At 41.0% G+C, this 27,131-nt stretch overlaps 1 protein-coding gene across 3 annotated transcripts; it reads left to right on the forward strand.

Moving 5' to 3' along the window:
• Positions 1-852: 852 nt before the first annotated feature.
• On the forward strand, positions 853-26,573 carry LOC106095584 (uncharacterized). Of its 3 annotated transcripts, XM_013262822.2 has the most exons (11): positions 853-1,181; positions 1,287-1,497; positions 1,559-1,730; positions 1,794-1,990; positions 13,394-13,695; positions 13,757-14,153; positions 14,204-14,446; positions 14,503-14,665; positions 14,731-15,200; positions 15,278-15,367; positions 25,246-26,573. In XM_013262822.2, exons 2-11 carry the CDS (start codon positions 1,348-1,350, stop codon positions 25,903-25,905), a joined length of 2,844 nt encoding a protein of 947 aa, XP_013118276.1. In that variant the 5' UTR covers positions 853-1,181; positions 1,287-1,347; the 3' UTR covers positions 25,906-26,573. The 3 variants fall into 3 exon arrangements, with proteins under 3 accessions (XP_013118276.1, XP_013118275.1, XP_059221322.1); XM_013262821.2 differs by having other exon boundaries at positions 1,559-1,990; XM_059365339.1 differs by lacking the exon at positions 853-1,181 and having other exon boundaries at positions 1,262-1,497; positions 1,559-1,990.
• The last annotated feature ends 558 nt before the right edge of the window (positions 26,574-27,131 follow it).

Below are 27,131 nucleotides of genomic sequence, written 5' to 3' on the forward strand. Positions count from 1 at the left end.
CAGCAACAAAACTCTTCCACCAAAAAAAAAAACTACCTTGAGTGGCAAATGCCGTAAATTGAAATGTCAACGTGGTTTTAGAAATAAATTTTGTTTTACTATTTATCTTTTTCAAATGTGATTTTTTTTTTGTATTTTCATCATTATAACACTGTTTTTTATTTATGTGTGGAATATCAGATCAAATAGAACATGTTTACAAGATTTTAGATATATATCAATACTGTGATATCAAACCTTTGACATTTAGATGTACTACAAAATCAAAACAAAAATACAAAAATTGTTTTTAGCTGCTCGCATTACTTCAACTTATTAGTGCATCCTGAGTGCACTATCTGTCAACTACAAACACAAAACTGTACTTTTGTCCATTATTGTTAAATAACAACATTTTAAAATCCCGTTGCCAATGATAATAAAGAATAATTTTACTTATATTGCGGCATAACTTAACCGCCTACATTGTGGGCGGCTAAGTTATGGTAACCGCACGCAATTTGGTTACCAAAGCACAAATGAATTTATAATTACTGACATGGGACTTTGCTCAATGGATCTTCAAAATTTGCTGTGCTGTCAAAATATTACTAGCCCCTATGCTACTCAAAAACTATTCACCACACTTAACGTCATATTTTTACTATCCCTATAACCTTCGACACACAGCCTTTGCCAATCAAGATAGTTTAGTTGGGGATATTTATTTGTTTTGATAATTACCCTACCTCTTAATTGTACCATGCTTGCTGGAGATGGTGTGGTTTTCGTATACGTATCGTAAATATTACCTATGATACGTTTCACCACTAATAGGGATAGATGTCACATTTGACACTTAATTCTCCAGTGCAAAAAAGTCTAAGAAGTGAGAGATTAAAGGAGTGATTCTAATTGAGTTTTTGGTTTTACTTTATTACACATAATCTTAATCTGTTTGTATAGAAATATCAATCAGCAAATGGTTCATTTATTGCCGCCCCCAATATTCGCAACATAAACTTTTTAGTCTTAGCTGGACTAACGAAGAAGCTTGTAGGTGGTCTGAAAATACAAATCTGGTGTAGAAAATTTTGAGTTGGCCGATTTGTACATGATTTCTTGTACATACTTAAGCCAACAACAGGCTAGATAGGGATACAGGGAACAGACTGGTATAGGTGTTGCAAACTTGGCTGCTAGTACGTAATTTTTCCTAATATGATAATCAAAAAATAACTTCAAATAATATTGTGGAATATATGTATATATATACTTATATGCGTCTGTATATATGCGTATACAAGTTTTGCAGACTCCTTTACAACGACCGGAAAACATCGCCACCTGTAACACACTATTATTGGTATGGAAGAGGTATCGTTGACCGAAACTGAAAGCCGTTACTACGGTGATTTGTTCCTGTTCTGTGATGAGGAGAAAACAGGTAAAATACCCATGCTTAAAGCATCTGAATTATTTCGATCAGCCAATCTATCTAACGAAAAAATACTCGAGGTAAGTCAAATAATTTTTTTGCATACAATTTAAAATAATTCATTGACCTTAACCGTCATAGATAACATCTTTGGCCGGCATACCTGACACTGCTCTACATGTCTCACGTGCTCAGTTTTATTCATGTCTTAAATTAATTGCTGCTCATCAGGCATCTATGCAATTACGACAGGAGCTAATAGCGGCATCGGTGCAATTGCCTTTACCTCGTTTCAGTTGGACAGACAGTTCGAGTAAGATGGAAACAAGCAACCATCAGCAGCATCCTCATGTGATTCCACCTCCTCCAATAACAGATCGACGTAATTCTCTTCAGCGTCGAACAGAGTGGCACGATACTAATCCGATGAGATCACGACGTAATTCCTCTTCTCATCAACATAAGACGGACACTATCACACTTAATTCAGATTTGCCAAGTACCGATTCCGAAGTAGATCAATGTGAATCAAGTTGTGGTGGAGAAGATGGGGTAATAGGTACCAAAATAAAAGTAAGTTAAAACGATCAACCACAATATTTGAAATCGGCACTTTATACAGATATGTATGTACAAACATCCAAAGAAAAACTTGACTGACATTTACTCCTTTCTAATGCAAAAAAAAAAATTAAATATTCTTAAAGCAAATATAATAGTCTGATAAAGACATTTTATAATAATCATCCCAGCAAAATAAATTGGAATTTATTCTAATAGAACAGGATTTAATGTACTTCCAAAGTAACAAAGATTGTTCTATTCCTACATCTTAGGAAGTGGTGTAGAACAACATTGAATATACTAAGTTTAAACGCTTCCTTGGAATATAAATTGGGGGGAGTTATGAATGAATAGCCTTATTTTTGTCTTCGATTGAGTGTTGTATGTTCCACACACTATTTTTGGCTATTTGAGTTGAGTGCTTTAATAGGATTTTCGTCATACTCTTTTAGAATTTTTAGTCGGTTTTCTTGTTATAGTTTCTTTAGTCAACTTTCGTACTATCGCCCAATATCTAATTTCAATTCCGTTTTGCAACCCGATTTAATATTAACAAAAAAAAAAGCGCATAAAATTCACTGAAAAGTATGTAGACAAAATGCAGCATTTTTTGCCGATAGCCCAATGTAAAAATCACAACATTTGGTTTAGTTTTGGAGTACATCCAGATCCCCAAAAACTAAATTATTTCTACATACAGCCAATAGTATTCATTTCAAATATTCTTTAACATGGATGTCTAGGCAAATGTATACAAGGTAGTCATTAGCCCAGCTGATGAAATTTTCTAATTCCAGAATTGTATGCAAATCCCACTAGAACGTCAAATGTTGTGCTCGAATTTTAAAGGTTTTTTTACATTTTGTTTCTTTATTCACATTTTTATCGTTTAAATTTATAATTTGCATTTTATAATCGTAAATCTTTTGATCTTGCGACTGCTACACATCATAAAGCAAATAAAAACTAGAATGCCCATTGGGGAGGGGTCAAGAAATTTGACAGCCTAGTGGGAATTTGCGCCACCATTCCTACGGGGATGTATAGTTGATTTCGTTGTTGGACTAATGCCTTTACCTTGTATAAATTTGTCTACATGGATGATAAGCAGTGTTGTCAGATTAGGGGAAATTTCCCTAAACTAGGATTATTTTCCGTGATCCGGGAAATATTTTTCTCATTTGGAGTACGGGTATTTTGATTGGGGATTTTTAAGAGAGTATTTCATCAGTATAGCTTTAAAATTAATTTTCTTGAGTATACGACTACTCCTTAGTTTAAAGCAGGCCATTCCTCTTGGATTAGGTGTGATTTGATAGAAAACATGGTAGTTTTGTTTTAGCCACATTTTCATGTGGAGGTGGCGATTCTCGTCAGCTCCTGTATGTGACCAAGTTCGTTATAGTCTGATCGCCACCGAAGCGCCAATATCCCGCCTTCTCATATCGAGCAGCATAGGCACTCGCTCATTGTCCGCGACTGCAGTTGCAGCTACTCCGTATGGAGAATTAGACTTTCCGCAAACTATAGAATCGCCCGGTTGCTCGCAGCTTGGCGCCTCGTGACAGCAATGAACACCACACAGATTCGACTGCCAGTCTCTTCACTTTGTCTAAAGAAAAAATGTAATGAAAATCTTAGTAAAGGGTAAAAATGTAATGAAATTTTTTCTAAACAAATTTTAATGAAACTATTTTCACATGTTTTGCGCTAAATTTATTTGGTCTTGAAATAATTCATACAACCGGATATTGTCCGGCTGCAGACCATAGGATAAACCGTTTCTATTACAAATAAAACACAAAAAAAACCGTTTTTAAAAGTTAGGCAGAAAAATGTGTTTTTTGCTTTGTAATAGCATTTGACCGGTTTCCTAGATCGCGATTTCGTTTGGAACCACTCAAACTCGTCGGTGGGATTTGTCAAAAAGGTATGTCTTCTAGGTTGAAACTACGCTCTTAAGAGTATTTCCATCTGTAGCGCAGCAAGAAAATTACTCCACTTCATATGTTTCTACCAAATGAAGACATCCAACTATTACAAAGAAACACACTTCTACTCTAAGTAATCGTTGATTACCATAAGGGTATGTTTTCAATGTAAGCGTATTTGTAACCTACACTGTTTTCGGCGTGCCTCCCGTTCGTTCACATGTTTTGCGCTAAATTTATTTGATCTTGAAATAATTTATACAATCGGATATTGTCCGGCTGCAGACCATAGGGTAATCTGTTTCTATTACAAAAAGAACACAAAAAAAAACCGTTTTTTAAAGTTAGGCATATTCTTGCCAAAAAAAAAATTTATAAAAACTGTTCCGAAATACAATATTAAACAAGCATTTTTTTAAGACATAGTTCCATATGAATTTTCTCTCTCTTTTTTTCTTGGAATTCCAACATTTACAATACTGTATTAATGGCAACTGATACGGAGCTCATAGTGATTAATGAAACAAAATTATAGTTAAAGTATAGTTGTTAGGTTAGGATGAAAAGAGGGCGCAGATATTAATCCGCCCCATGCTACTATGGATATACACAAAATCCAGTAATCGGCTTGTTGTGCGATCTAAAAACTATAAAGTACCCTCTAAAAAGAAAATTTTAAGTTAGTAACTCCGTGCTACTTACAGAAATCCTTAATTGTTTTCAATACCACTCCCGGTATTCGGGTCGACGCTGTCCTTGTTAAGGGCTTGGACGACGAATGTGCATGTGACCATGTGGCACAGCGAAACGGTCGGTTGGAAGGCGTACATAGTACTAGGAGCTCACTTAGGCTAAATCGGTGCAGCAAGTGATGGCATGTGTAGGGCATGCGTGGAGAAGATGAGAGCATTTCATATATCATTGCCTGGCTTTCGCGTCTAATATTTAGATACCGGCACTTAGGTGGGGACGCAATACCGGATATGAACCAACTTAGTGGCGTGGGATGGAAAACGATTGAGGATTTTGGCTTAGGTGTATGTCCATAGTGACATGGGCGGATTAATATCCGCAACCTCTTTTCAACCAGACCTTGCCTATCCTACCCTTATCCAGAAACTGCGTAAAATATATGAAGAAATTATGGAAATTGTAGGATGCAGGGGTCAAATGAGTGCAAATGCCTCATCATATAAAAATAACTCGGAACACCCGGAAAACAAGTACTATTGATGACCGTCGATTGTGTCATATAGCAAAGTATTACATCTTCAAAAGAGATTCAAGTATTGGCAGGTTGGAGCTTTTGAACAACAGTGCAAAACAGTTGAAGTAGGGAACATAATAGATATGTAACAACTTTGGAGCAGTTGTTGTTATAGCAGTTTGTTGTGTTCTATCTTTTGTCTGCATGATTCTGTTGAGTGTAAAGACCCAGGAACTCTGCGACTAAGATGGGGTGCGTCCACAGGGATCTGGGTCTGGGTCGGCATCAATCCTTGCCCTGTGGGAGTTGAGGCGGCTGCATTTGTCGAAACGTAATTGACCCAGAACTACTCTGGATTGCCGGGCGAGGTGAATTTCTTCAAGCGCAATGGAAGGCGGTCGTTGTCTAAGGACTACATTCACCCGTTAGCCATTTACCGCATCTGATACCGTGCCTGCATGATTTAGTCCAGACCTTCTTGATATGCCGCTTGATCTAGAAGTTCTCTGAGCTGAACGAGAGTAACTGGACGAAACAAAAAAAAGTTTATTTATGTATGTGAAATATATCATTTAAGTATTTAAATCCCCACTACCGTAGCTCGTATAAAGATTTATTTTGAAACCTACAAATACATGTTCTGTAGATCGATTTTGCGAAGTCCGTTCGTCCGTCCAAATTTGAATTTGGCTTTTTGGTTACAAAAAGTCTCGACCTAAAAACCTAGGATTGACTAACGGCGGTGAGAATCTAAGATTCGGATTGACCGAACTTATCTCTTATACACCTTTTTATGTTATTTATAAAATAACTGAATTGTTTGTTTTTGTTATACACGTCTTATTTTTGTTTTTTTATGAAAAAAATTGGATCAATTTAAACAAGTTTTTTTTACGTTATTTATGTAAAAAGCTTTAGTTGCTTTAGTTTTTGCTATTCTTAGTTTGTTTGTTTTTTTATAACAACGAAAAAAATGAGCCACATTTTGTGTCACTTTTTGTGCCACTAATTGAAAATTTCCAACGGTAATGCTGCTGAGGAGACAGCCTGTCGCAGTTCGGAGGGCGGCATTCTGACAAATCCGAATATTATTTCACTGCGTGTTACAAAGCTGACGAGACCACACTGGCGCTGCATAACTTACCACAGACTGGCCAATTGCTTTGTACGTGGTCAACAAGGTTTCTTTGTCTGCACCCTAAGTGCTGCCGGCAAGTGACTTGAGGACCTTGTTTCTACTTTTGACTTTATCGCAAATTGCTGTGGCATGTGAGGAGAATGAGTAAGAGCTATCAAATGTGACACCAAGTGCTTTGGGACACTTGAAGGTCGGAATCATTTCTTCATCGAACATCACAGTCAGCTCGGTATTCACCTCACGCGCATTTGTGGTGGCTAAAGATTTGGTGGCAGATATCTTCAGATTTCTCGCAGCGAAATATGAGGCATGTTCGTTGAGGTAGACGTTCAACCTATCGCAGATGTCAACAATGGGTGGGGTGCCTGATGCCATGATCGTACAATCGTCCGCATATGATACGATCTCTATGCCGTCTGGAGGGGGTAGAATGGAGAATAGGTAGAGGTTAAACAGTGCCGGAGATATCACCCCACCTTGCGGAACACCCTGTTTCAGTGTGGTCTCCTCAGCTTTGAGACACTCAGTGGAATAATATTCAAATCTGTCAGAATGTCGCCATTCGAACTGCGACGGGCTGTTTCCTCAGTTCTTATGTGAACCACCTCCATCAGGATACAAAGATCCTACCAGTCCAAGACATAACTACATGCTGTCTAAGCAATACCTTTTTGTCTGTTATCGCAGAGACTATTCAAATCATTGTCTTATGAATAGATATCCACCGCCCAGAAGCCTTAAGGTTGATCCACATTATCTAGAGCGTGAGGTTCAGCGCTACAGAGAGAACCTCTGGATCAAGCGGCATATCAAGCAGGTCTAGACAACATTCATGCAGACGCGGTAGCAGATGCGGTAAATAGCTACCGGGTGAATGTAGCCCATGAAGAACGACCGACTCCCATTGCCCCCGAAGAAATTGAGCTCCCCCGGCAAACCAAAGTAGTTCTGGGTCATTACGTTCCGCCAGATGCAGCCGCCTTAACTCCTACAGAGTAAGGATTGATGCCGACGTGCAAGATGTATGTCCCGATTGTGACCAGAGACGACATGATACACGTCACCTGTTTAACTGCCCGGCCAGACCCACTCGACTCAGACCCAGATCCCTCTGAACGCACCCCATATTAGTCGCAGACTTCCTGGATCTTGATACTCAACCGAATCAAGCAGACGAAAGATAGAACACAACAAATTGCTACAACAACAACGAATCGACCTTCAACCTTTACCAACTTTACCGTGCAGACCTGCAAGACTTCCTTACTTTAATTGCCTATGACAGAACATTTGTTCTACTAGCCTAACGTAGAATAGCGTTCCAAGCGCTTTAATCTTCCCCGCTCATTTTTTAATCTCTGACATCAAGTTTCGAGGTGTCTCCTATCACCTGATCTTTCCATCGGGCTTTTGGTCGTCCCGGTTTGTGTTTACCACCGTGTTTGCCTTCAAAAGACTTCTTTGCTGGAGCTTCTTCATCCATTCTGATAACATGACCTAGACAACGCAGCCGTTGGTAACTATGCTATCGTCGTCATACAGCTCATACATACGACACCTATATCCTCAATTATATTGTAGCCGTTGAGTGAAGTGGACGTGTTTTCATTTCGCTCCTCAAAGAAAAAAAAATATATATATATTCGTATCTCGGAATAGGTACTACCTATTACGAAAAAAAGACTAAACTAAGGAAGCGCGCACGGCCCCTGAGTCTTCATGGAGGACTGTGACTTCCAAAAGGAGGCCACAGCCATCACGGAAGGGGAAGATGGTCGTTGAGAATGGTAAGGAGCCGCCCTCTTACGCCAGAGTGGCAAGGAAGCACCACAGAGATGAGCTGACTTATGCAGTCATCAATATCGGCTGTGCATCCGGTAGGATTCCACCAGATCATCGGTCCCAAGTGGAGAATCTGGTTAACGATCGGATTTTTGAACATGTGTGGAACTCTGTAGAGGGTCCACCCATACAAATGATGAGCTGCGAGTTTAGAGGGGACATTAAATTTGCGACGGAACGCATGTTGGCATTTTTGGGCAAGCAAAACGAAGGTTTGGTCGCAGAGAAGTGGGAGGTCTTCCACAGGGAGAAGAAGGAGGAAGGAACTCTCTTTGTGGTTGGCATTGATCAAGTCTCCGTGACAAGTTTGGCTAAGACTAAAGGCATGGCGCACTACGGGAGCAAAGCTGTCTTTTTAAGATTGGGAAGACTTGGATAGGCAGAAATTTTCATTTTGCGACATCAGGCCGCATCAGTGGCAGGTGACTCAACACCGCCCAACAAACAGGGGGCTGACAACGAGACAATCACGGCATTTCTCAATATTGGAAAGACTAGGAGAACCAATGATTCTAATACTAAAATATAAGGCAGTACAGTGGCGAGAGACCCAGCACAGCCTAACAAACAGGAACCCGACGACGGACCCATCACTGACTTCAAGATTCGGACGACTAGGATAGGCAAAGAACCTAATACTGAAACATCAGACAGTGCAGTGACAGGAAAGTCAATTCAACCCAACCATCAGGGAGTCGATGATGGTACCATCACCTACTCCCAAGAAGCCCATTTACTTAAGATTTGAAAGGCTAAGATAGGCAAAGATCCTAGTATTGAAAGATCAGGCAATACAGGGAATGGAAACCCAATAAAGCGTAATGAACAGGGACCTGACGATGGAACCATTACCGACTTTGTAAAAAGTCGGAAGACTAGACTAGGCAAAGAACCTAAAACGATGACATCAGGCAGTTCAGTGACAGGAAAGTCAATGCAGTCTAAATAACAGCGAGCTGGCGATGAGATCATCACCTACTCCCAGGATGCCCATTTACTGGAGGATCAATCCAGATAAACCTACACCGGAGCGAGACTGCTATACATGCTCTAACGGAAAAAATCAGCAAGGGCAAGATTCATATTGCCTTAATTCAGGAGCCATGGACGACCCGGAACAAAGTTTCTGGACTGAACCATATGAACTACAAATTATTCTATGCTAACACTGGTACTCGGCGGAGGACATGCGTTATTTGTCATAAAAATTTGAATTATATATTTTCCCCAGAGTTGTCAATGTCGGATGCAACAGTGGTGAGACAGGGAGACGGTGGAACATACCTGGCATCACTTTATCTGCCTTTCGACTCTCCGACACCGCCACCCACGTCAGAGGTACTAATAGGGTGCGATGCGAACTCTCACCACATTTCGTGGGAAGTACCAACAATAATAAGCGGGGCCAAGCCCTGGCAGACCAATAACACTTAATATTGGTAACACCGCTCCTTTGTTAATAGGATTAGGGAGGAGGTATTAGATGTGACGATATGTTCAGAAAATCTGATCGATGAGGTTCAGGATTGCAGGGTCTCCATGGAACACTTTTTCTCTGACCATCGCTACATTAGGTTTAGAATAGTACGGCCTACGTCGAATCCGATAAGCTTCCGGAATAAATTGAAAACCAACTGGACAAAATTCGGAAGGCTACTCAGAAGAAGGCTTGGGCAAGATAATTTAGATTGTCCAAGCATAGAAGAAATTGACGTAAATGTCAACAGGATTACGACTGCGCTAGTGGGGTCCTTCGAAGATAGTTGTCCTCTTCGGGAAAGGAAATCAGCCTAAGAAAAACCCTGGATGACCGGGGAGATTCGCAATATTGGGAAAGAGGTCCACATACTTTTTAACAGAGCACGTCGTAAAAAAGCGGACGTTTATTGGGATGTGTATTAAACACGGCTCAAGGAATACAATAAGATTACCAGAGCGGCAAAACGTGGCTCCTGGAAGCATTTCTGCGAACAGGTCGATAGCGTCGATGACGCCGCCAAGATAAAAAAGTTTCTTTTAAAAACCCATGTCAAAACTGAAACTTTAGTAGGCGATATGGGAGTGAGAGCAGAGACAACGGAGGACATATTGACGCTTTTGATGAAAGCCCATTTTCCACAGGATACGACGGGACTCACGGAGACACCGGAATCTTGGAATAATGACGTTGATAGAAGGTTTTATAATAACGGAATTTATGGTGAAGGAATCCTTGAGGAGCTTCAAACCATTTAAGTCACCCCCACCTGATAGAATATTTCCGACGTTACTATAGATAGAGGCAGGCTATCTGACGCATCATCTGGGCAATATTTTCACAACGTGCCTAGGACTTTCATATACTCCGAAAGCCTGGCAGGAGGCAAGGGTGGTGTTTATACCCAAGCCCGGCAAAGCTAGTTATGTGACACCAAAGGCCTACAGACCCATAAGATTTAAGTCCTTTCTACTCAAAACCATGGAACGTATTGTGGACACCATTATAAAGAGTATGACATCCAGCGAACTGCTCAAATACAAACAGCGTGCCTATGTCAAGGAAAGGTCGGTGAATACTGCCATGCACAAGGTTGTGCATAAAATAGAAGAATCCTTCGATGCCAAAACGTACACACTGGCGGTATGCATTGACATCGAGGCGAATTTCAACAAAGTGCGGCCGACACAGTGATCCAATCCTTAGACCAGTACCGGGTGAACCCGGTCCTTAGAGACTGGATAAACCATACGCTAAGGAACAGGTGGACAAATTGTGTGTTCCATGGCATAAATATAAGTGAGAAAGTGGCACAGGGCACGCCACAGGGGGGCATTTTATCGCCGCTCCTATGGGTGACCACCATAAATGACCTATTACGGATGCTGACTGAGGAGGGATTTGAACCCGTCTGCTGTTTACTACTTCTAACGGATAAGGAACGAGCCATGCAGGAGGGCCGAAAGGGTTTTGCATATGGCATATGACTGGGCTAGACCCAGAGGTCTCCATGTTAGCCCAGCGAAGACTGAAATATGCCTGTTCACGAGGAAGACGAAGGTGGTCGAATTAACGCACCACGTTTCCTCAATAAGACCATTTCGATATCTGACATGGTCAAATACTTAGGTGTGATCTTGGACAGAAAACTGAAGTGAGAAGGCTCACATATGTTTGACACTATGAAGACGGGCCGTAGGCCTGAATCCTAGGATAGTCCACTGGCTTCACAGGAGCGTGATTAGATCAATACTTACATACGCCTCAGTAGTTTGGTGGACTGCTATGGAGAAAAAGTGCAACATAAGGACCATACAACAGGTTCAGAGAACATGTTGTCTTGGCATAGGTGGAGCGATGAGGACCACGCCCACTAGGGCACTGGATACTACTATAGATATCCGACCCATTGACATACAGATTAAGTGTGAGGCAGCCACTACGGCTATGAGACTTAAGGCGATGGGGGAATGGATTAAGGATGGGAGCAGCTCATACCATCGCGGTATAATCGAGGCGACGATAGGAAACCTGAAAGGAAGTGGAGAGGTTTCCGATCGGATACCTGAGACAAACCTTGAAGTCGAGTGCGAGGCACTGCTGCCATCGGCACAGTCTTGGATTGACGGAACCCTAGTGTTGACGTCTGGAAGATCATGTTACACGGATGGATCAAAGCTAGAGGACAGAGTGGGCCTGGGGGTTTACATTGAGAACCCAGGCTCTGTTTTATACTGCCTGACCATAAGACGGTCCTGCAGGCGGAGATCCGGACTATCACGGAATGCGTGAAGTGGTGTGGTGTTAACGCGAGGACGACTAGTGTGAACATCTTTACCGACAGTAAAATTGCCATAAGGGCAATAACAACCAGGACGGTAAGGTCACGAACAGTCTTGCAGGGTAAGAAGGAGATTAACGACTTCCTTGAGGATGGCAAAATCCGCATTGTTTGGGTGCCGGGTCATAACGGAGTAAGGGGAAATGAAAGGGCAGACGAGTTGGCGGTGAAGGCCAGAGGACTGCCGTCAATAAACTTGGTTAACCCGAAGTCTTTCGGGTCGACGCAGTCCGATTTAAGGGAGTGGGCGACGAATACCCATGCAATTGTGAAACAGCGAAACGGTCGGTAGGACGGCGAAAATCCTATAGAGGGATCCAGACCGTGAGAAGACGAGGATTACTGAAAGGAAGCAAAAAGGAGGTCTATATAGTTATTGGTATTATAACGGGACATATGGGACTACGAGCTCACTTATGTAAAATCGGCGCGGCAAGTGATAGAATGTGTATGTTGAGGCATTTCCTTTGGCATTGCCCGGCTTTCGCGTCCAACAGATACCGGTACTTAGGTGGAGACACAATATCAGACATGAACCAACTTGAAAACAATTAAGGATTTTGTAAGTAGCACGGAATTCCTAACTACGAATTTCTTTTTAGAGGTTACTTTATAGTTTTTAGAGCGCACAACAAGCCGACTACTGGTTTAGGTGTATGTCCATAGTGGCATGGGGCGGATTAATATCTGCACCCTCTTTTCAAACTAAGCTAACCTAACCTATATCCTCAATTAACGCAAACTGGTCCATATATTTTACGAATAATTTTTCATTCAAACACTCCAAACACTGCCTCGTCTGCTTTCGAAAGTACCCATGCCTCAGAACCATATAACAACACTAGTAGTATCAGTGTGTTGTATGTATAATCTTCGTCTGTCGAGAGGTGGCCTTGTTTCGAAAATGCTTACTTAATCCAAATTAGCATCTGTTTGCCAGTATTATTCATCGCTTTATTTCAAAACTGGTGTCATTCATTGCGGTCCTGCAAGACTTTGGAAACATCGAAACCTTTTCTCTCCACAAACAACAGTTCATATATGTAAGGGAAGAAATGCATTAAAATTTCTGTTTTGTCAGTACATGACTTCTATGACAAAGACCATTTCTTCTAATAAAAGCACATGTAATCGACACATTGAATAAAATAAAGATGCATGCTTTGAAGCGATTAAAATTTTTGTCTTGTCACTGGTAATAGAAGGTACGTATCAAAGAACTGCATGAGACCCGAAATTTGGCACTCAATAGCCACTTTGGCCAAAGCAATTGCCTGTTACCCATGCCATCTTAGATCAAAGTAAACTAAAAACACACGCACATATACAATAGAGTGAGAGATGTGTTTTTAAATTTTTAAGACCAGTCGGTAGAATAAGTTTTGGGTTTGAGTTTGGAACAATATAGTTTGTATTTTATAATTATTACACAGATTTTGAATGTTTATTTTTTTTATTACTATATTATACTAACAGCATCGTGGTGGTGGATCACCAGAAGCATGGAGTACAAACAGCGATAGTCCCACACCAACAAACAGTGTGGCTGAAAGACCATGGGCTAAAGAAACTCTCTGGCATGGACTATTAGGAGATGAACATCGGCAATTGTTGGGAACAGAGGAGGAATCCTCAGATCGCCATAGCAGTGATGATGAAAACGAAACGGATTTAGAGACGGTTTACCAAATTACACCAGAACAACGCGAATATTATTTTAATCAATTCAAAAACGTACACCATGATACCAATGGTTTGTTATCCGGCCAAGTTGCAAGGTTTGTATATTAAATTAAAATGTCTATTTTAGGTAAATTTCTATTGTTCTTTTTTTTGCAGGGTATTTTTTGAAAAATCTCGAATTCCAGTCGAAGAATTGCGGCATATATGGCAATTGTGCGATGTTACACGGGATGGTGCTTTAAGTTTAGCAGAATTTACGGCTGCCATGCACCTTGTTGTTTTGCGTCGGAACAATATTCCCTTACCGGCTACTTTGCCGGTTTGTTTGCATCCGACTGTTCTACAACACACAACACTTGGCAACCAATTATCAGCTCAAGAGCCCGCTGAGGCAGATCTTCTGCATTTGGATGAAGATGATGAGGACAGCACCGACAATACTATAATAGGAATAAAGGCCGGAATGGTTGTAGGTGGAAGTACTGAGAGTGGTGCACTGCTATTAAATGAAAATACTGTCATGAATCTAAGCACACTATCGGCATCATCGCAGGTATTTCGCAATCGTCATTCGATATTCATTGTTTCAAGTTTTGATTTCAGGCAAGTGGCAGCTCTCGCCAGTGTGTTAATGTTTGCACTAAAAATCCGCATTCATTAACGCCACCTTCAATACCTCCACCTGTAAAAAATCGAAGCATTTCAAATTCCCCAAAAGCGGATATGCCAGCCTCTACATCCCCTTTGAATGCACCCAGTGGAAAGTTGGGATATAGCGCAAATACAGATTGTTCCTTATGGGCAACAACTGCAAGCAATGACGAACATTTACAATTTGTAACAACCGTAAGTCTTCAGGAATATTTATTAACAAAGACAAATAATCCATAGCATTTTTTTAGGATACGCAACCAAGTCAATGGACTAAATTTAATGAATCTCCGACATCAAATGTCTCTAGTCCTGGTCCGAAACCTGTCAATTTCGACATGCAACGTACAGCGCAAGCTGTCGTCTCTGATCCACAAATATTGCATCCAGTGCCATTGAGAGTAACACCTGTTGGTATGTATTTTTGTACATTGTAAAGCATTTCAAATGCTGACGAACGAAATATGTATATATTATAGGTGGTGTCATAACTTCTAACGTACCCACTGTTCCTGTCAACGATAAATATGGTCATGATTCAGGTGACAATGGCGCTTCCATTCGAGAACCTAGTCCAAAGTCATCTTTCATAGCATCAAACAATGCGCCACATCATCGCGATTCATTGCAACACATTGATTTGAGGGCAATTCAACGCCCCCAAGCTAAAAAACTACCAACAAAAAATATTGGAGCCATACCTCCACCACCCCAACGTGAGCCAGCAACGATGTCTGCATCAGTAGTGGCAACTACATCAAACATCCCAGACATTGGAAATGCAAATATTGCAGCTTTAAGTGGATCTAGTGTTCTCTCTCCTTCCACGCATATAAATAAAAAGGATCCACCGCCGTTGCCACCCCCACGCCCTCATCGTCATGGACGTAGCAGCAGTTTAGATTTAAATAAGTTTAAAATTGGAACCATAAACGGCGCACAACCAGAGGTAAATTGTGACATAGGATAAGACTATCTTGTCGTTAATAATAATGTGTTTATTTTTTTTGCAACGTGACATAAAAGATTATGGCCCAAGCTAGCTTTGATTTGCAAACCACAGGTTTCGCTGATTTCACAACAGGATTTTCCGATGACAGCCATACGCCCAGTGTTGTAAGTATGATAACTTTAAAAACTCTAAGAAATATTTTATTTCATACGTAATACATTGCGTCCAAAATTTTCCATTTGTATATATATGTATTTAATTTTCTGGCCTTCTGCCAAATGGTAACAGTGTACAATGATGATATGTAAATATTTTTTTTGCTGTGGCAAGTGGCATCTTTTTACACTTTGCACACTTGTCTCACTATTTTACACACTTGTCTCACTATCAAGCATTGAAAGATCAAACAAAGCTTTAAGCTGGCTTTAACTAGAATACGAACGTTACGGAGACGGAGTCGAGAAACTTATCTCGACTCTGACTCCGGGGAAAGGAAAAAAAAATTTCAACAAAAAACAAAAAAATTAGTAGGCTCGACGGACGGGTGGACAGAGAGCAGCACAATTGTACTCTAGCCACCTAAGAAACGTTACAATTGGCGTGCATGTGATCAAATTCAATCTGTTGTTTCCCGAGTTAAAAAAAGTTTATATGGTCAGATCCAATTAATATGGTTATATATAATTGGATCTAATTGTATCAAATTAGATCAAATACAATTGGATCTCGAATTTGTCTCAGATATAAATAGATCTAAATAATTATATATAATAATATCTAATTGAATCTTAAATTAAAAAAATGTTTTTTTTTTTGTTTATTTTACATCTTAATGTTGTTATTTTTAATTAAACACTTATTTTTTTACCACTTTTCTATATAAGTGCTACCTTTATTTCTTGCCGCCAGTGGGGTTTGAACGTGGGTCCTCTCATTGGTTAGTTAGATGCGCTACCAACTTAGCCAAGCACTCGTTTATAATATGCGCTGCTAAAGGTAAACAAACAGCATCGTCTTTTGCTCCCGTTGGTACTCCTTTTTTCTTTTTTTGTTACTCTCAGATATAAAGTAATTATGAATTTGAGTTTCCTTTTACTCTTTGTATTTGCGTTGCACATACACCCAACATATCGTTCATGTCTAGAGTTTTGAGCCCATGAGGAGCATTTGTTTATCAGATTTCGATGAAAATTGGAACAGTAAGTTTTGGGTAGACCCCTGCATCTTATTGTTAAATGTGATCCAGATCGGACCATACTTGGATATAGCTGCCATATAGACGATATCCCAAAATGGAGTATTGAGCCCATAAAAGGAGCGAATTTTATCTGATATCGATAAAATTTGAAGCAGTGAGTTTTTGTAGACCTCTACGTTTGTCGAATGTGATCCCGGTCGGACCATATTTGGATATAGCTGCCATGTAGACTGATCTTTCGAAATAGAGTATTGAGCCCATAAAAAAAGCATTTTCATCCGATTTGGATGAAATTTGAAACAGTGAGTTTAAGTAGACCCGACTCTAAACGTCAAAGTTTATTTTTTCGCGGCTTCTTTCTATTTTTTAACATTTACAAAATTAACAATATAATTGTACACCAATCTGGTTTACTTAAGTGCTTCTCGATATTTTAAAATCGATGAATTCCACCACTCGCTAAATAACGTACAGAGTATTAAAGTGAAAAGCAAGCAAAGAAAACAACATATCATCCGCGCACACAACCTATGTCTGCTACCAAAAAACGAACAATAAGACAAACATCTCCAGAGGTTTTTGCAGCTACCACCAAAAGAAACCACAACACTGTTTCTCAACGACACACAGTGAGATGAAGAAAAAATAAGTGGAAATAAGTCTGCCATTTTGGAACGAATAGAGATATCTTCGTGAAATTTTGCATGGTTATTGCTGAGGTTTTATCCAGTTGCAAAATTTCTGGGCCCTAGAAGTTCCAGGGGCTCATTGGTGGTCGTTCAAAGTCACCTCGGCTCTACAAAATTTTGTTCAGGCTGTCAAAAGCGCATTTATTATCTGATTTTCAAAAACTTGGAAATACTTGAAATTGCTAAAAAAGTCCTGCAAAAACAGGCCTAAATGTGCGCGATATTTTTTATAGTGTCCAAGAAATTTTACTATTATTTTTTTTTGAAATTTTCGCAGAGACTGATCTCTTATTTAGTTGTTTGTGAAAGCATATCTGAACCGATTTTAACTGATTTAACTGGAAAGCTAGTAGAATGTACTATTTTTTTGTCGCGATATATGCAAAGGTCCGATTTTTCAGTCAAAAGTTATGCGAGCTAAAAATCAAAAAATGTGAAAATAATTTTGGCATTTTACGGAAAAAACGGTAATTTCATTCAGCACTCTCAATTTTGTTTACTGTACTGTAAAGAAGACTTAATTAAGATGCGTTTTAAGTGTAATTTTTATAAATTGTGTTAACTCTAATAGGAGATCTGTTAAGTACAATATTGGCATTTTTTTTAACAAAAAAATGGGAAAACCCTTTGATTTCTCAAAACGTAAAGCTGAGACCCCAAATTTATAATATTCCAATTTCTCAACTAATAAATAATTGCATGCGAAAATTTTATTGCGTCATCCAAGGATTGAGGTCACTACGGACATTTTACAAAAAATGCTAATTTGCAAACATCTTTCCCAGTTTGGGGATTTTAGGTGTTTTCATCAAGAAATGTGTCAAAAATTTTTACTCATTTTTTTTTTAAAGATATTCATCTACAAATTTGTGAAAAATTAGAACGATATCTTTAGTAGTTTTGGTTTTATGATATTTTCAATTTTAATTTTATTTTTCACAAAAGTGTATTTAGTCAAATTTCTTGGACACTATAAAAGATATCTCGCACATGCAGGGCTGTTTTTATAGGCTTTTTAAGCACTTTCCAGCAAAAATTTTTTGAAAAACGACAATAAATGCGTTTTTGACAGCCAGAAAAAAATTTTGTAGGGCCGAGGTGACCGACTTTGACGGTCCACCAATGGGACCCTGGGACTTTTGGGGCCCTGAAAATTTGCATATAAACTATAACACCTTAGCTATAACTATGTAAAATTTCGTGAAGATATCTCTATCCGTTCCAAAATGGCAGACTAATTTCCACTTATTTTTTTTCGCCATCACACTATGCGTCAACTGCTTCTGAAGCTAATCAAACAATAACAACAGCCTCGCCGAATATTGACAATCATACACCTTCAACGTGTCCGAGAGCTGCCAGCAGCATTTAGAGGCGCTGTCGCAAACAACCATTCAACAACAATCCCATAGCAGCCGGTTGTACGTACCGGATTGACCCGATGGAATCTTCATCGGCAAGGGCTGCCGCCTCAGTGTACGTGTTCGTCTTTTTTCGTCATGGGAGAGGCACATCCCGGAGTGCCTTCTCCGTATGCTTTTGGTCCGTGCCGGGATTGAAAAGAACCCCGGACCCTGGTTCTGTTCCGTTTGCCAGAACCGCCTTCATCATCGGTCAGTGTCGGTGAGGTGTAACAGGTGCTTGGAGTGGGTACATTTCCGTTCTTGCTCTGGCCTAACTTCGCTACGGGAGTATAGTCATACTGGCTATGTCGCTAGGTGCTGTGCGAACACAGCCAGCAGTGGGTCACAAGCGTCGCCGTCGTCGCCTTCGGCGTCCTCGTCGTCGGACTATGTGACCCCCCCGACCTCTCCCGTACGGCAATTTATGCAAAGACAGCACCCTAGCCCTACTATTGCCAGGCCAGTGTCGGGAAATGTATCGTTCCTGCAGTTAAACTGCAATGGACTGCGAGGCAAGATTGATGAGATTGTGGATTTTATGAGTCGGAAGAGCATATCGGTCGCAGCGATCCAGGAGACAAAGCTGACTAACACCTGCAGCTTGCACAGTTGTCACGGCTAGAATGTGCTACGTAAGGATCGCTCAAGGAATGGAGGTGGGGGATTGGCCTTCGTTATACACCATTCCGTGCAGTATAGACCTATCTCGCCTGCGCTTGACGCTAGTGACCCATACATGGAATGTATGGGGGTAGCAGTCAAGTCTGGTACTGCCGAGATAGAGATATACAACGTGTATATACCGCCGGTTGGCAGCTGTGTCCCGATTAATGGCCAGGCCTACAGCCCCGACATAAGTGGGTTGCTATCTGGCCATAGTCGTCTGGTTCTGGGGGATTTCAATGCACATCACTCGTCATGGCATTCTCCCCTAGGCAACGACCAGCGTGGCATAGCTTTGGCAGAGCAGATAGATAGCTCCACGTTTTGCACGGTGAATGAGGATGCCCCCACTAGGATTACGAGGAGGTGCAGCAGCTCGCCAGACATCTCAATCGCATCCCCTGATCTCCTGAGTGACGTATCCTGGCAAGCCGTCATCTCTTTGGGGTCAGACCACCTCCCCATAATCCTCACCATCGACCGACCACCCGACTTCATAACCTCTGAGCGCCGAACGTTCATCAACTATAAGAAGGCCAATTGGACTGGCTTCAGAGAGTATACCAATCGCCGCTTCAATGAACTGCCACCCCCCTCTGATGTGCTTGTGGCCGAGAGGAAATTCCGAGACATCATCAACGCAGCAGCCGCTCGCTTTATACCAGCCGGTCGAATACCGCAAGTGCGACCCAATTTCCCGGCGCAAGCAGTGGTACTCGCAGACGAGCGTGATGGGATTCGTGCTATGGACCCCGCTAACCCCAGAATCAGCGAGCTGAATCTGGAAATAAACAGGGTAGTCAACGAACATAAGCGGAATTTGTGGCTGGAACACTTGGAGCAATGTAACTTAGGCACCGGTGCAGGCAAATTGTGGGCCACTGTTAAGTCTCTCTCGAACCCCGGTAGACGGGACGACAGGACCTCAGTCACTTTTGGCGAGTTAACCGTGACTGATCCGAAGAGATGCGTCAGGTTGTTCAACCGTCAATTTATCGTGCATCCCGAGAGAGACAGGGCAAGGAGGAGAGCCATTCGCCGTATTCGTGGTCTCCGAGCCGATGAACAGCCATCACAATTTACCGTGGGCGAAGTTACGAATGTCATCCGTGGCGCCAAATCTTCCAAGGCGTTGGGCCCCGACGGAATCTCTACATTGATGCTGAAGAATCTGGATTTACCTGGAGTTGAGTACCTTACCACTGTCCTTAACCTGTCATTGAACACTCTTATAGTTCCCGATGTCTGGAAAATGGGCAGAGTGATCCCGCTACTGAAGCCTGGTAAAGACCCGAGTTTGGGGGAGTCGTACAGACCGATCTCCCTTCTCTCACCAGTGGCTAAGACGCTTGAGGCATTACTCCTCCCGAGCCTCGTAGGAGAATTTCCATTCGCCGAGCATCAACACGGATTTCGGAGACTGCACAGCACAACAACAGCTTTGCATGCCATCACCACACACATTTGCCGTGGCTTCAATCAACCCAGGCCATGTGATAGGACGGTCCTCGTGGCATTGGACCTATCGAAGGCATTCGACACGGTCAGCCATGCCAAATTATTTGAGGACATCGCCAACACGTCCCTCCAGCCAGGCCTTAAACGTTGGGTCGCGAATTATCTGTGTGGCCGCCAGTCATTTGTGGAATTTAGGGATAAGAAGTCAAAACACCGTAGAGTGAAACAGGGAGTTCCCCAAGGCGGGGTGATATCTCCGGCTCTGTTTAACCTCTACCTTTCCTCCATCCCACCTCCTCCAGACGGCATAGAGATCGTATCATATGCGGACGACTGTACGATCTTGGCATCAGGCCCCCCACCCATTGATGACATCTGCGATAGGCTGAACGTCTACCTCAACGAGCTTGCCTCATATTTCGCTGCAAGAAATCTGAAGATATCCGCCACCAAATCTTCAGCCACACTGTTCACTACAAATACGCGTGAGGTGAATTCTGAGCTGACTGTGATGGTCGATGGAGAATTGATTCCGACCATCAAGTGTCCCAAAATACTTGGCGTCACATTTGACAGCTCCTACACTTTCTCCCCACATGCCACAGCAATCTGCAATAAAGTCAAAAGTAGAAACAAGGTCCTCAAGTCACTCGCTGGCAGCACTTGGGGTGCAGACAAAGAAACCTTGTTGACCACGTACAAAGCAATTGGCCGGTCTGTGGTAAGTTATGCAGCGCCAGTGTGGTCACGTCAGCTTTGTGACACGCAGTGGAATAATATTCAGATCTGTCAGAATGCCGCCCTCCGAACTGCGACGGGCTGCCTCCTTAGTTCTCATGTGGACCACCTCCACCAGGAGACAAAGATCCTACCAGTGCGAAGACATAACTACATGCTGTCTAAGCAATACCTTTTGGGCTGTTATCGCAGAATTCATCCAAATCATCATCTTGTGGATAGATACCCACCGCCCAGAAGCCTTAAGGTAGATCTACATGATCTAGAGCGTGAGGTCCAGCGCTACAAGAGAGAACCTCTAGATCAAGCGGCATATCAAGCGGGTCTGAACAACATTCATGCAGACACGGTAGCAGACGCGTTAAATGGCTACCGGGTGAATGTAGTCCTTGGAGTACGACCGCCACCCATTGCACCCGAAGAAATCGACCTCCCCCGGCAAACCAGAGTGATTCTGGCTCAATTACGTTCCGGCAGATGCAGCCGCCTCAATTCCCACAGAGCTAGGATTGATGCCGACGTGCAAGATGTATGTCCCGACTGTAACCAGGGACCGCACGATGCGCGTCACCTGTTTGACTGCCCGGCCAGACCTACTCGACTCAGACCCAGATCCCTGTGGACGCACCCCATCTTAGTCGCGGAGTTCCTGGGTCTTGACACTCAACAGAATCAAGCAGACGAAAGATAGTACACAATAAACTGCTACAACAACAACAACAACAACCATTCAACAATCCCATGGCATCCGGTTGTACGTACCGGATTGACCCGACAAGGGCTGCCGCCTCAGTGTACCACACACTGCTACTACAACAACAACAACAACCATTCAACAAACAAATGCGCCTGCTGACATTTTTCATGGGCGGTTTTTGATGAAAAACTCAATAATGGCTTGGATGTTAAATTGAGTGCTGTTGTTAAGAAGTCAGACGTAGCGAACTTACATATTGAGATGCAACAACTCCGAGAAGAAAACACAACCCTAAAAGCTATAATAAATGATATGAAGCAAAAAAAATGGAATGGTTTGACAGTATACCAAACGTTCAAATGTTGTTGTTACAGGAATGCCCAGCAATTCAATTAATGAGGCGATAGGTGCCTTTGCAGATTATGTTCGTCTATGCTCAATGTTAAATTGAACATCGTATCAACACGTAAACTTCCATCAAATAAAGGCTTTGTAAAGTAAACACGTGATAGCATGTGCCCTATGCGGGGAAGATGATGAGACGTTGGAGCATTTCCTTTGTCACTATCCCCTGTTTCAAGTCCTTAAGCGTCCTGTTCGGCTTATATTTCGTTAAATCCTTTGCAGATAGTATACCCCATCGATATTCCATGGGATTCAATTCGGGTGTCATGGTTATGTTTCTTGATCTAAAAAATCCCTTTGTTCAACTGTTCAACACGGAGAGAGCAATGTTTTATTAAAAAGTCCACACAAGTCTTCACCAAATTCAATAAGTTATTGTTTAGGAGGTCTTTCTTTATTTCTGCATTCATTTTGGTTGGAACAAAGCATATTTCTAACTTTGCGGCATAAGGGATCCGTGGCCAAGGTTTTGCTTACATCACTCTTGACGAGGGTACCGAGAATCCCCTCCAGTATTTATGGTGACCATCGCCCTTATTCCGGTTGTCGAAGGCAAAAATTGACTGCGGTCGTAGTCGAAGGCGAATTTCACATTTCGTGGTATTCTCTAAAGTAGCCTTCGAAGCTTTAGTAGTAGAAACATAATAACCAAAAATGTAAAAGAATATCCAATTAATCAAAATAAAAAACTTATGTTTGTAAGTGGGCAGTAGGTGTGTTCGTCATTTTTTCCAGCAAAATGTGCAGGCGCGTAAGAACCTTTACTCTCGTTTGTTATTTATTTTGATAAAAACAAAATAAAACCGTTGTTTTTTATTAAAAAAAAAAGTTCAAGGATGTCAATGGCTGTTAGGAAACCCCCCTCCAGTAGAAATTTAAAACTGCTCTATAACAAAATATTTACGGCCTTATTTACAAAATGTTATAGAAAAAATAGGTTTATATGACAGATCTTTCTGTAATGAAACCTGTCAAATAAACCTATTTCAAATATACATTAAGTTTTGTGAACTTTTGTTAACCAGTGTTAAGCTCTCTCTCCATAAAATCGGAGATTTTTTCTTTAGCAAATGGAAAAGGAAAGCAAGATATGGCAACACACACCAACCACTATGGGACGCGTAATTTGGCCATATAAAGAGTGAAGGCTTCAAGGCCCTTATGTTGGTGTGTTGTACTTAAACACAATTTATTGCGAGAACGCCTCTATGATATATAAACCACATTAACCACGCTCGACGACCCTGTCTATTAGCTGTAATTTTTCCAATGCATGTGCTTTCGTGGCAAATTTTTTGTCTACACAAATTTCACTTCTCCCACGAAGATTATTATTATTAGATTAGATTATTATAATTATAAGATTATAAATTTTATGATTTAAATTAAATTTTACAATTTCCGTTTGTTTGTCTTTCGAGGCGAGCTCAATGATCGGAGATTTTTAGTAAATAGAAAATGGAAGCCAGAGACCGCAACACACACCAATCACTGTGGGACGCGTTTCGTAATTTGGTTTAGAATTACTCATAAGTCATATTAGGTGTGAAGGCTTCAAGGGCCTTACGTTGGTATGTTTTACTTATACATGGGGATGGTTTGTTGTGAATGTATATACAGAATTGACATCTTAAAACCGTCAAACTGGCTGGCTGTTTTCAACTGTTCACGTGAGACCACCTTTTTAAATCCACCTTGGAGCACACCCAAGCGTATGTTCATTCCTTGCTGTCTGAACAACGACTGAAACAAAGATCATAAGCGTACGTGTGAATTGAGCATGAACTCTAGCGCAGAGAAAATGTTCTATTTGGACACCACTGGAGAAAAAGCTGTGCTTACTCTCCTGCAAATTTTTACTGGAAAAGCACGCGACAGACCAATTTTTTTAATCCCTTGGCAAATTACTTTAAAGTTGGGCTCTATATATAATTTGTAATTTATTTATTTACACCCGCACAATAAGAATATAAAATTGTTATAATTAAAGTGCGGGTAATATCTTATAATTAAAGTGCGGGTAATATGTTCCAAATATACATTGATATAGTCTCATAAACAGCGATCTCCTCATGTTCAGTCACAAAATAAACAATTGGTATCCGGTATTGCTGAAATTTCAAATTTTGACTTGGACTGGCCCATTTGACATCCATGCCAAATACGGTCCACATTGGATATAATTGGCTATTGGATAAATTGCCCTCTGAAATTTGTAAATGCCTTCTGTGTACAGAATTTGACCACCATTTTTATTTGTAAAACTCAAAAATACGTTTTTCGTAATTTCTAAGAAAGAGGCCAGCGGCAACATTTCATGTTAATTACTAACGCCAGTGTAGACTACGACTTGTACAACCGGAATAAGGGTTGATGTTTGACAGCTCACAGCTTTTTGCACGTAAACGTAAGTCTTCAACAACAACAACAAATCCCATGGCATCCGGTTGTACGTACCGGATTGACCCAATGAATTCCTCCATCGGCAAGGGCTGCTGCCTCAGAAATCCCCCCACTGAAGGACTTCATCGGCAATCCGGTGCGTCCGGTGGGATCAGTCAGAAATTTTTCAGCCTAGTGGGAATTTGCGTCACCATCCCCACAGGGTTGTTTAGTTAAATCGTAGTTGTTGGGCTAGTGAGTTTGCTTTCTTAATTCTACTAAGGCTCAACGTTTCGTCCACTGTGGCTTGGTGAGAAATAGCCTAAAGGAATATGAAATCCATTGAGAAACAAGCATAAAATTGTAATACATCAATAAAACTTTTTATATTATTATTATTTTTTTTTAGATTACTGAAATACAACAAATGCATTCCTTGCCGCCGCAAACTTTGCAGGGGCGTGCTATTCCACAAGTTCCCTCTGCCCAGGCAATGCCACCTACACGCCTTTCACTTCAATCAAATCAACGCGTATCCGCTTTTGAGATCTATCGGAAACCAAACACTCCACGCAATTCTCAATCTCCAAAGCCGTTGACGACTTCAAATGTCGTTGGTCTACAGCCGCCGTTACCGCCTCCGTTTGGTTCTGTTGGGGTGGCAGCTCCCACAGTTTTGCCCAATTCTGAAATATATGAAAAGAGAGTGAATGCTATTAGCGATACGCTGCGTCATGTGTCATTCAAACAAGAAAATAACCAAAACAATATGACTGATGTGTTGCGCCATTTGCGCGAACAAAACAATCTTTTATTGCGCTTATGCAATGATCTCAGCGATGAATTACTTACAGTGCAAACAAGAAAAGAGGAAATGAGACTTCAACTGGAAGCTTCATCAGCAGCCAGCACCGACATGGCACTGCCATCTGTTGCATTGACTGCAACAGCATCAACGTCGGCCTTGGGCCACGTTGCAGTGATACGTACTGGCTCTTCAATATCGGCACCAGTTACTGCCAACGTTACCGGTGGTTCTGGAAGTTCCGGTGTCCATTCAAATGTTTAGACAGCTTATATTGTTAACAAGTATGTTATATCCTTGATAGATGTTGTTTGTTAATAAGATATGCAACAATACGTATTCTCCGGAATAATTGGATTTAATTTGAAAATGTATGTATGTTCACAATAATAGACTATAATACAATCACATTACCACTACCCTCCCACGTACACAATATCGCGCTAACACACAACTTCTAAAGTCATCGTGAGGATACTTAAGCCTCCTAAAACTAATTACATACATACATATACGTTCATGTGTCGAACAATCGCCTGGGACTTTGAAATGAGTTTCGAAATTCCAATTGAATGTGTTGCATACGATGCGTATCAAAAACATTACCTTCGTACATGTAAATGTATAAAATTGTTATTTATTCATAATTATTTATTATTGTAATATTATTAACTATTAATGTTTCTCATACAAACGAAAACCTAAAGATATCTCTGAAATCAACTCAATTTAAGATCGATAGACATGAAATGAAGATATGTATATTACTCATCTTTCAGACAATTTTTATTTTTTTATAGTATTTTATGTTTTCTTCTATAAAAACAAACAAAAATGAAAAATATAAGAAAGATTTCTATTGTATTTTTCTACAACAACAAAAATTCAGATTCCTTATCACATATACAAATCATATTTTTAGTATTCCGAACTTTACTAACATATAAACAAAATAATCGAGACAATTGTATTAGATGAATAGCTCTGTTCATTCCGGAAATGAAGATTTGTATTTCAAATATCCACATTATGATTTTTTAAACAACATATGTATTTTTTTTATTTTTATGTTATTCTAATAAAAAAAAAGAGAAAATAATATATCCAATTAAAACAAACAAATTGTGCGTGTATCCCTTGCCCACAACAACTGCGGAGACGACAAACAAGACCTCGCCTATAACTATCATGAGAAGCTTAGGTGAGAGCAACCGGGCGTGTCCACAGGTTCCGGTCAAATCCTACGTAGATATACGGTATGCATATATTATCCGGAATGCAATTCCAGTAGCGGACAACAAGCGGTATCGTGTGTAGAATCTTAATCAGAGGCCGGGTGGTATCGCCTCTTGCTTAAATAGTGAGTGCTTATGGTATTGAATATGACAAGGTGAATTATTGACGCCTTCACATAACCACAGGCCATAACGTTCCCATGGCGGTCGGTGCTATGGACCGGAACGACCTTGCTCATCTACAGGAGCTTGACG

The sequence above is a fragment of the Stomoxys calcitrans genome, chromosome 3, assembly GCF_963082655.1.
Source record: "Stomoxys calcitrans chromosome 3, idStoCalc2.1, whole genome shotgun sequence".
Classification (NCBI taxonomy): Eukaryota; Metazoa; Arthropoda; class Insecta; order Diptera; family Muscidae; genus Stomoxys; species Stomoxys calcitrans.

Coding starts and splice junctions, on each gene's coding strand:
- LOC106095584 (XM_013262821.2), top strand. CDS start 1,348: ATGGAAGAGGTATCGTTGACCGAAACTGAAAGCCGTTACTACGGTGAT. Junction 1,991..13,393: donor TAATAGGTACCAAAATAAAA/GTAAGTTAAAAC, acceptor TTATACTAACAG/CATCGTGGTGGTGGATCACC. Junction 14,666..14,730: donor ATTGAGAGTAACACCTGTTG/GTATGTATTTTT, acceptor TATATATTATAG/GTGGTGTCATAACTTCTAAC.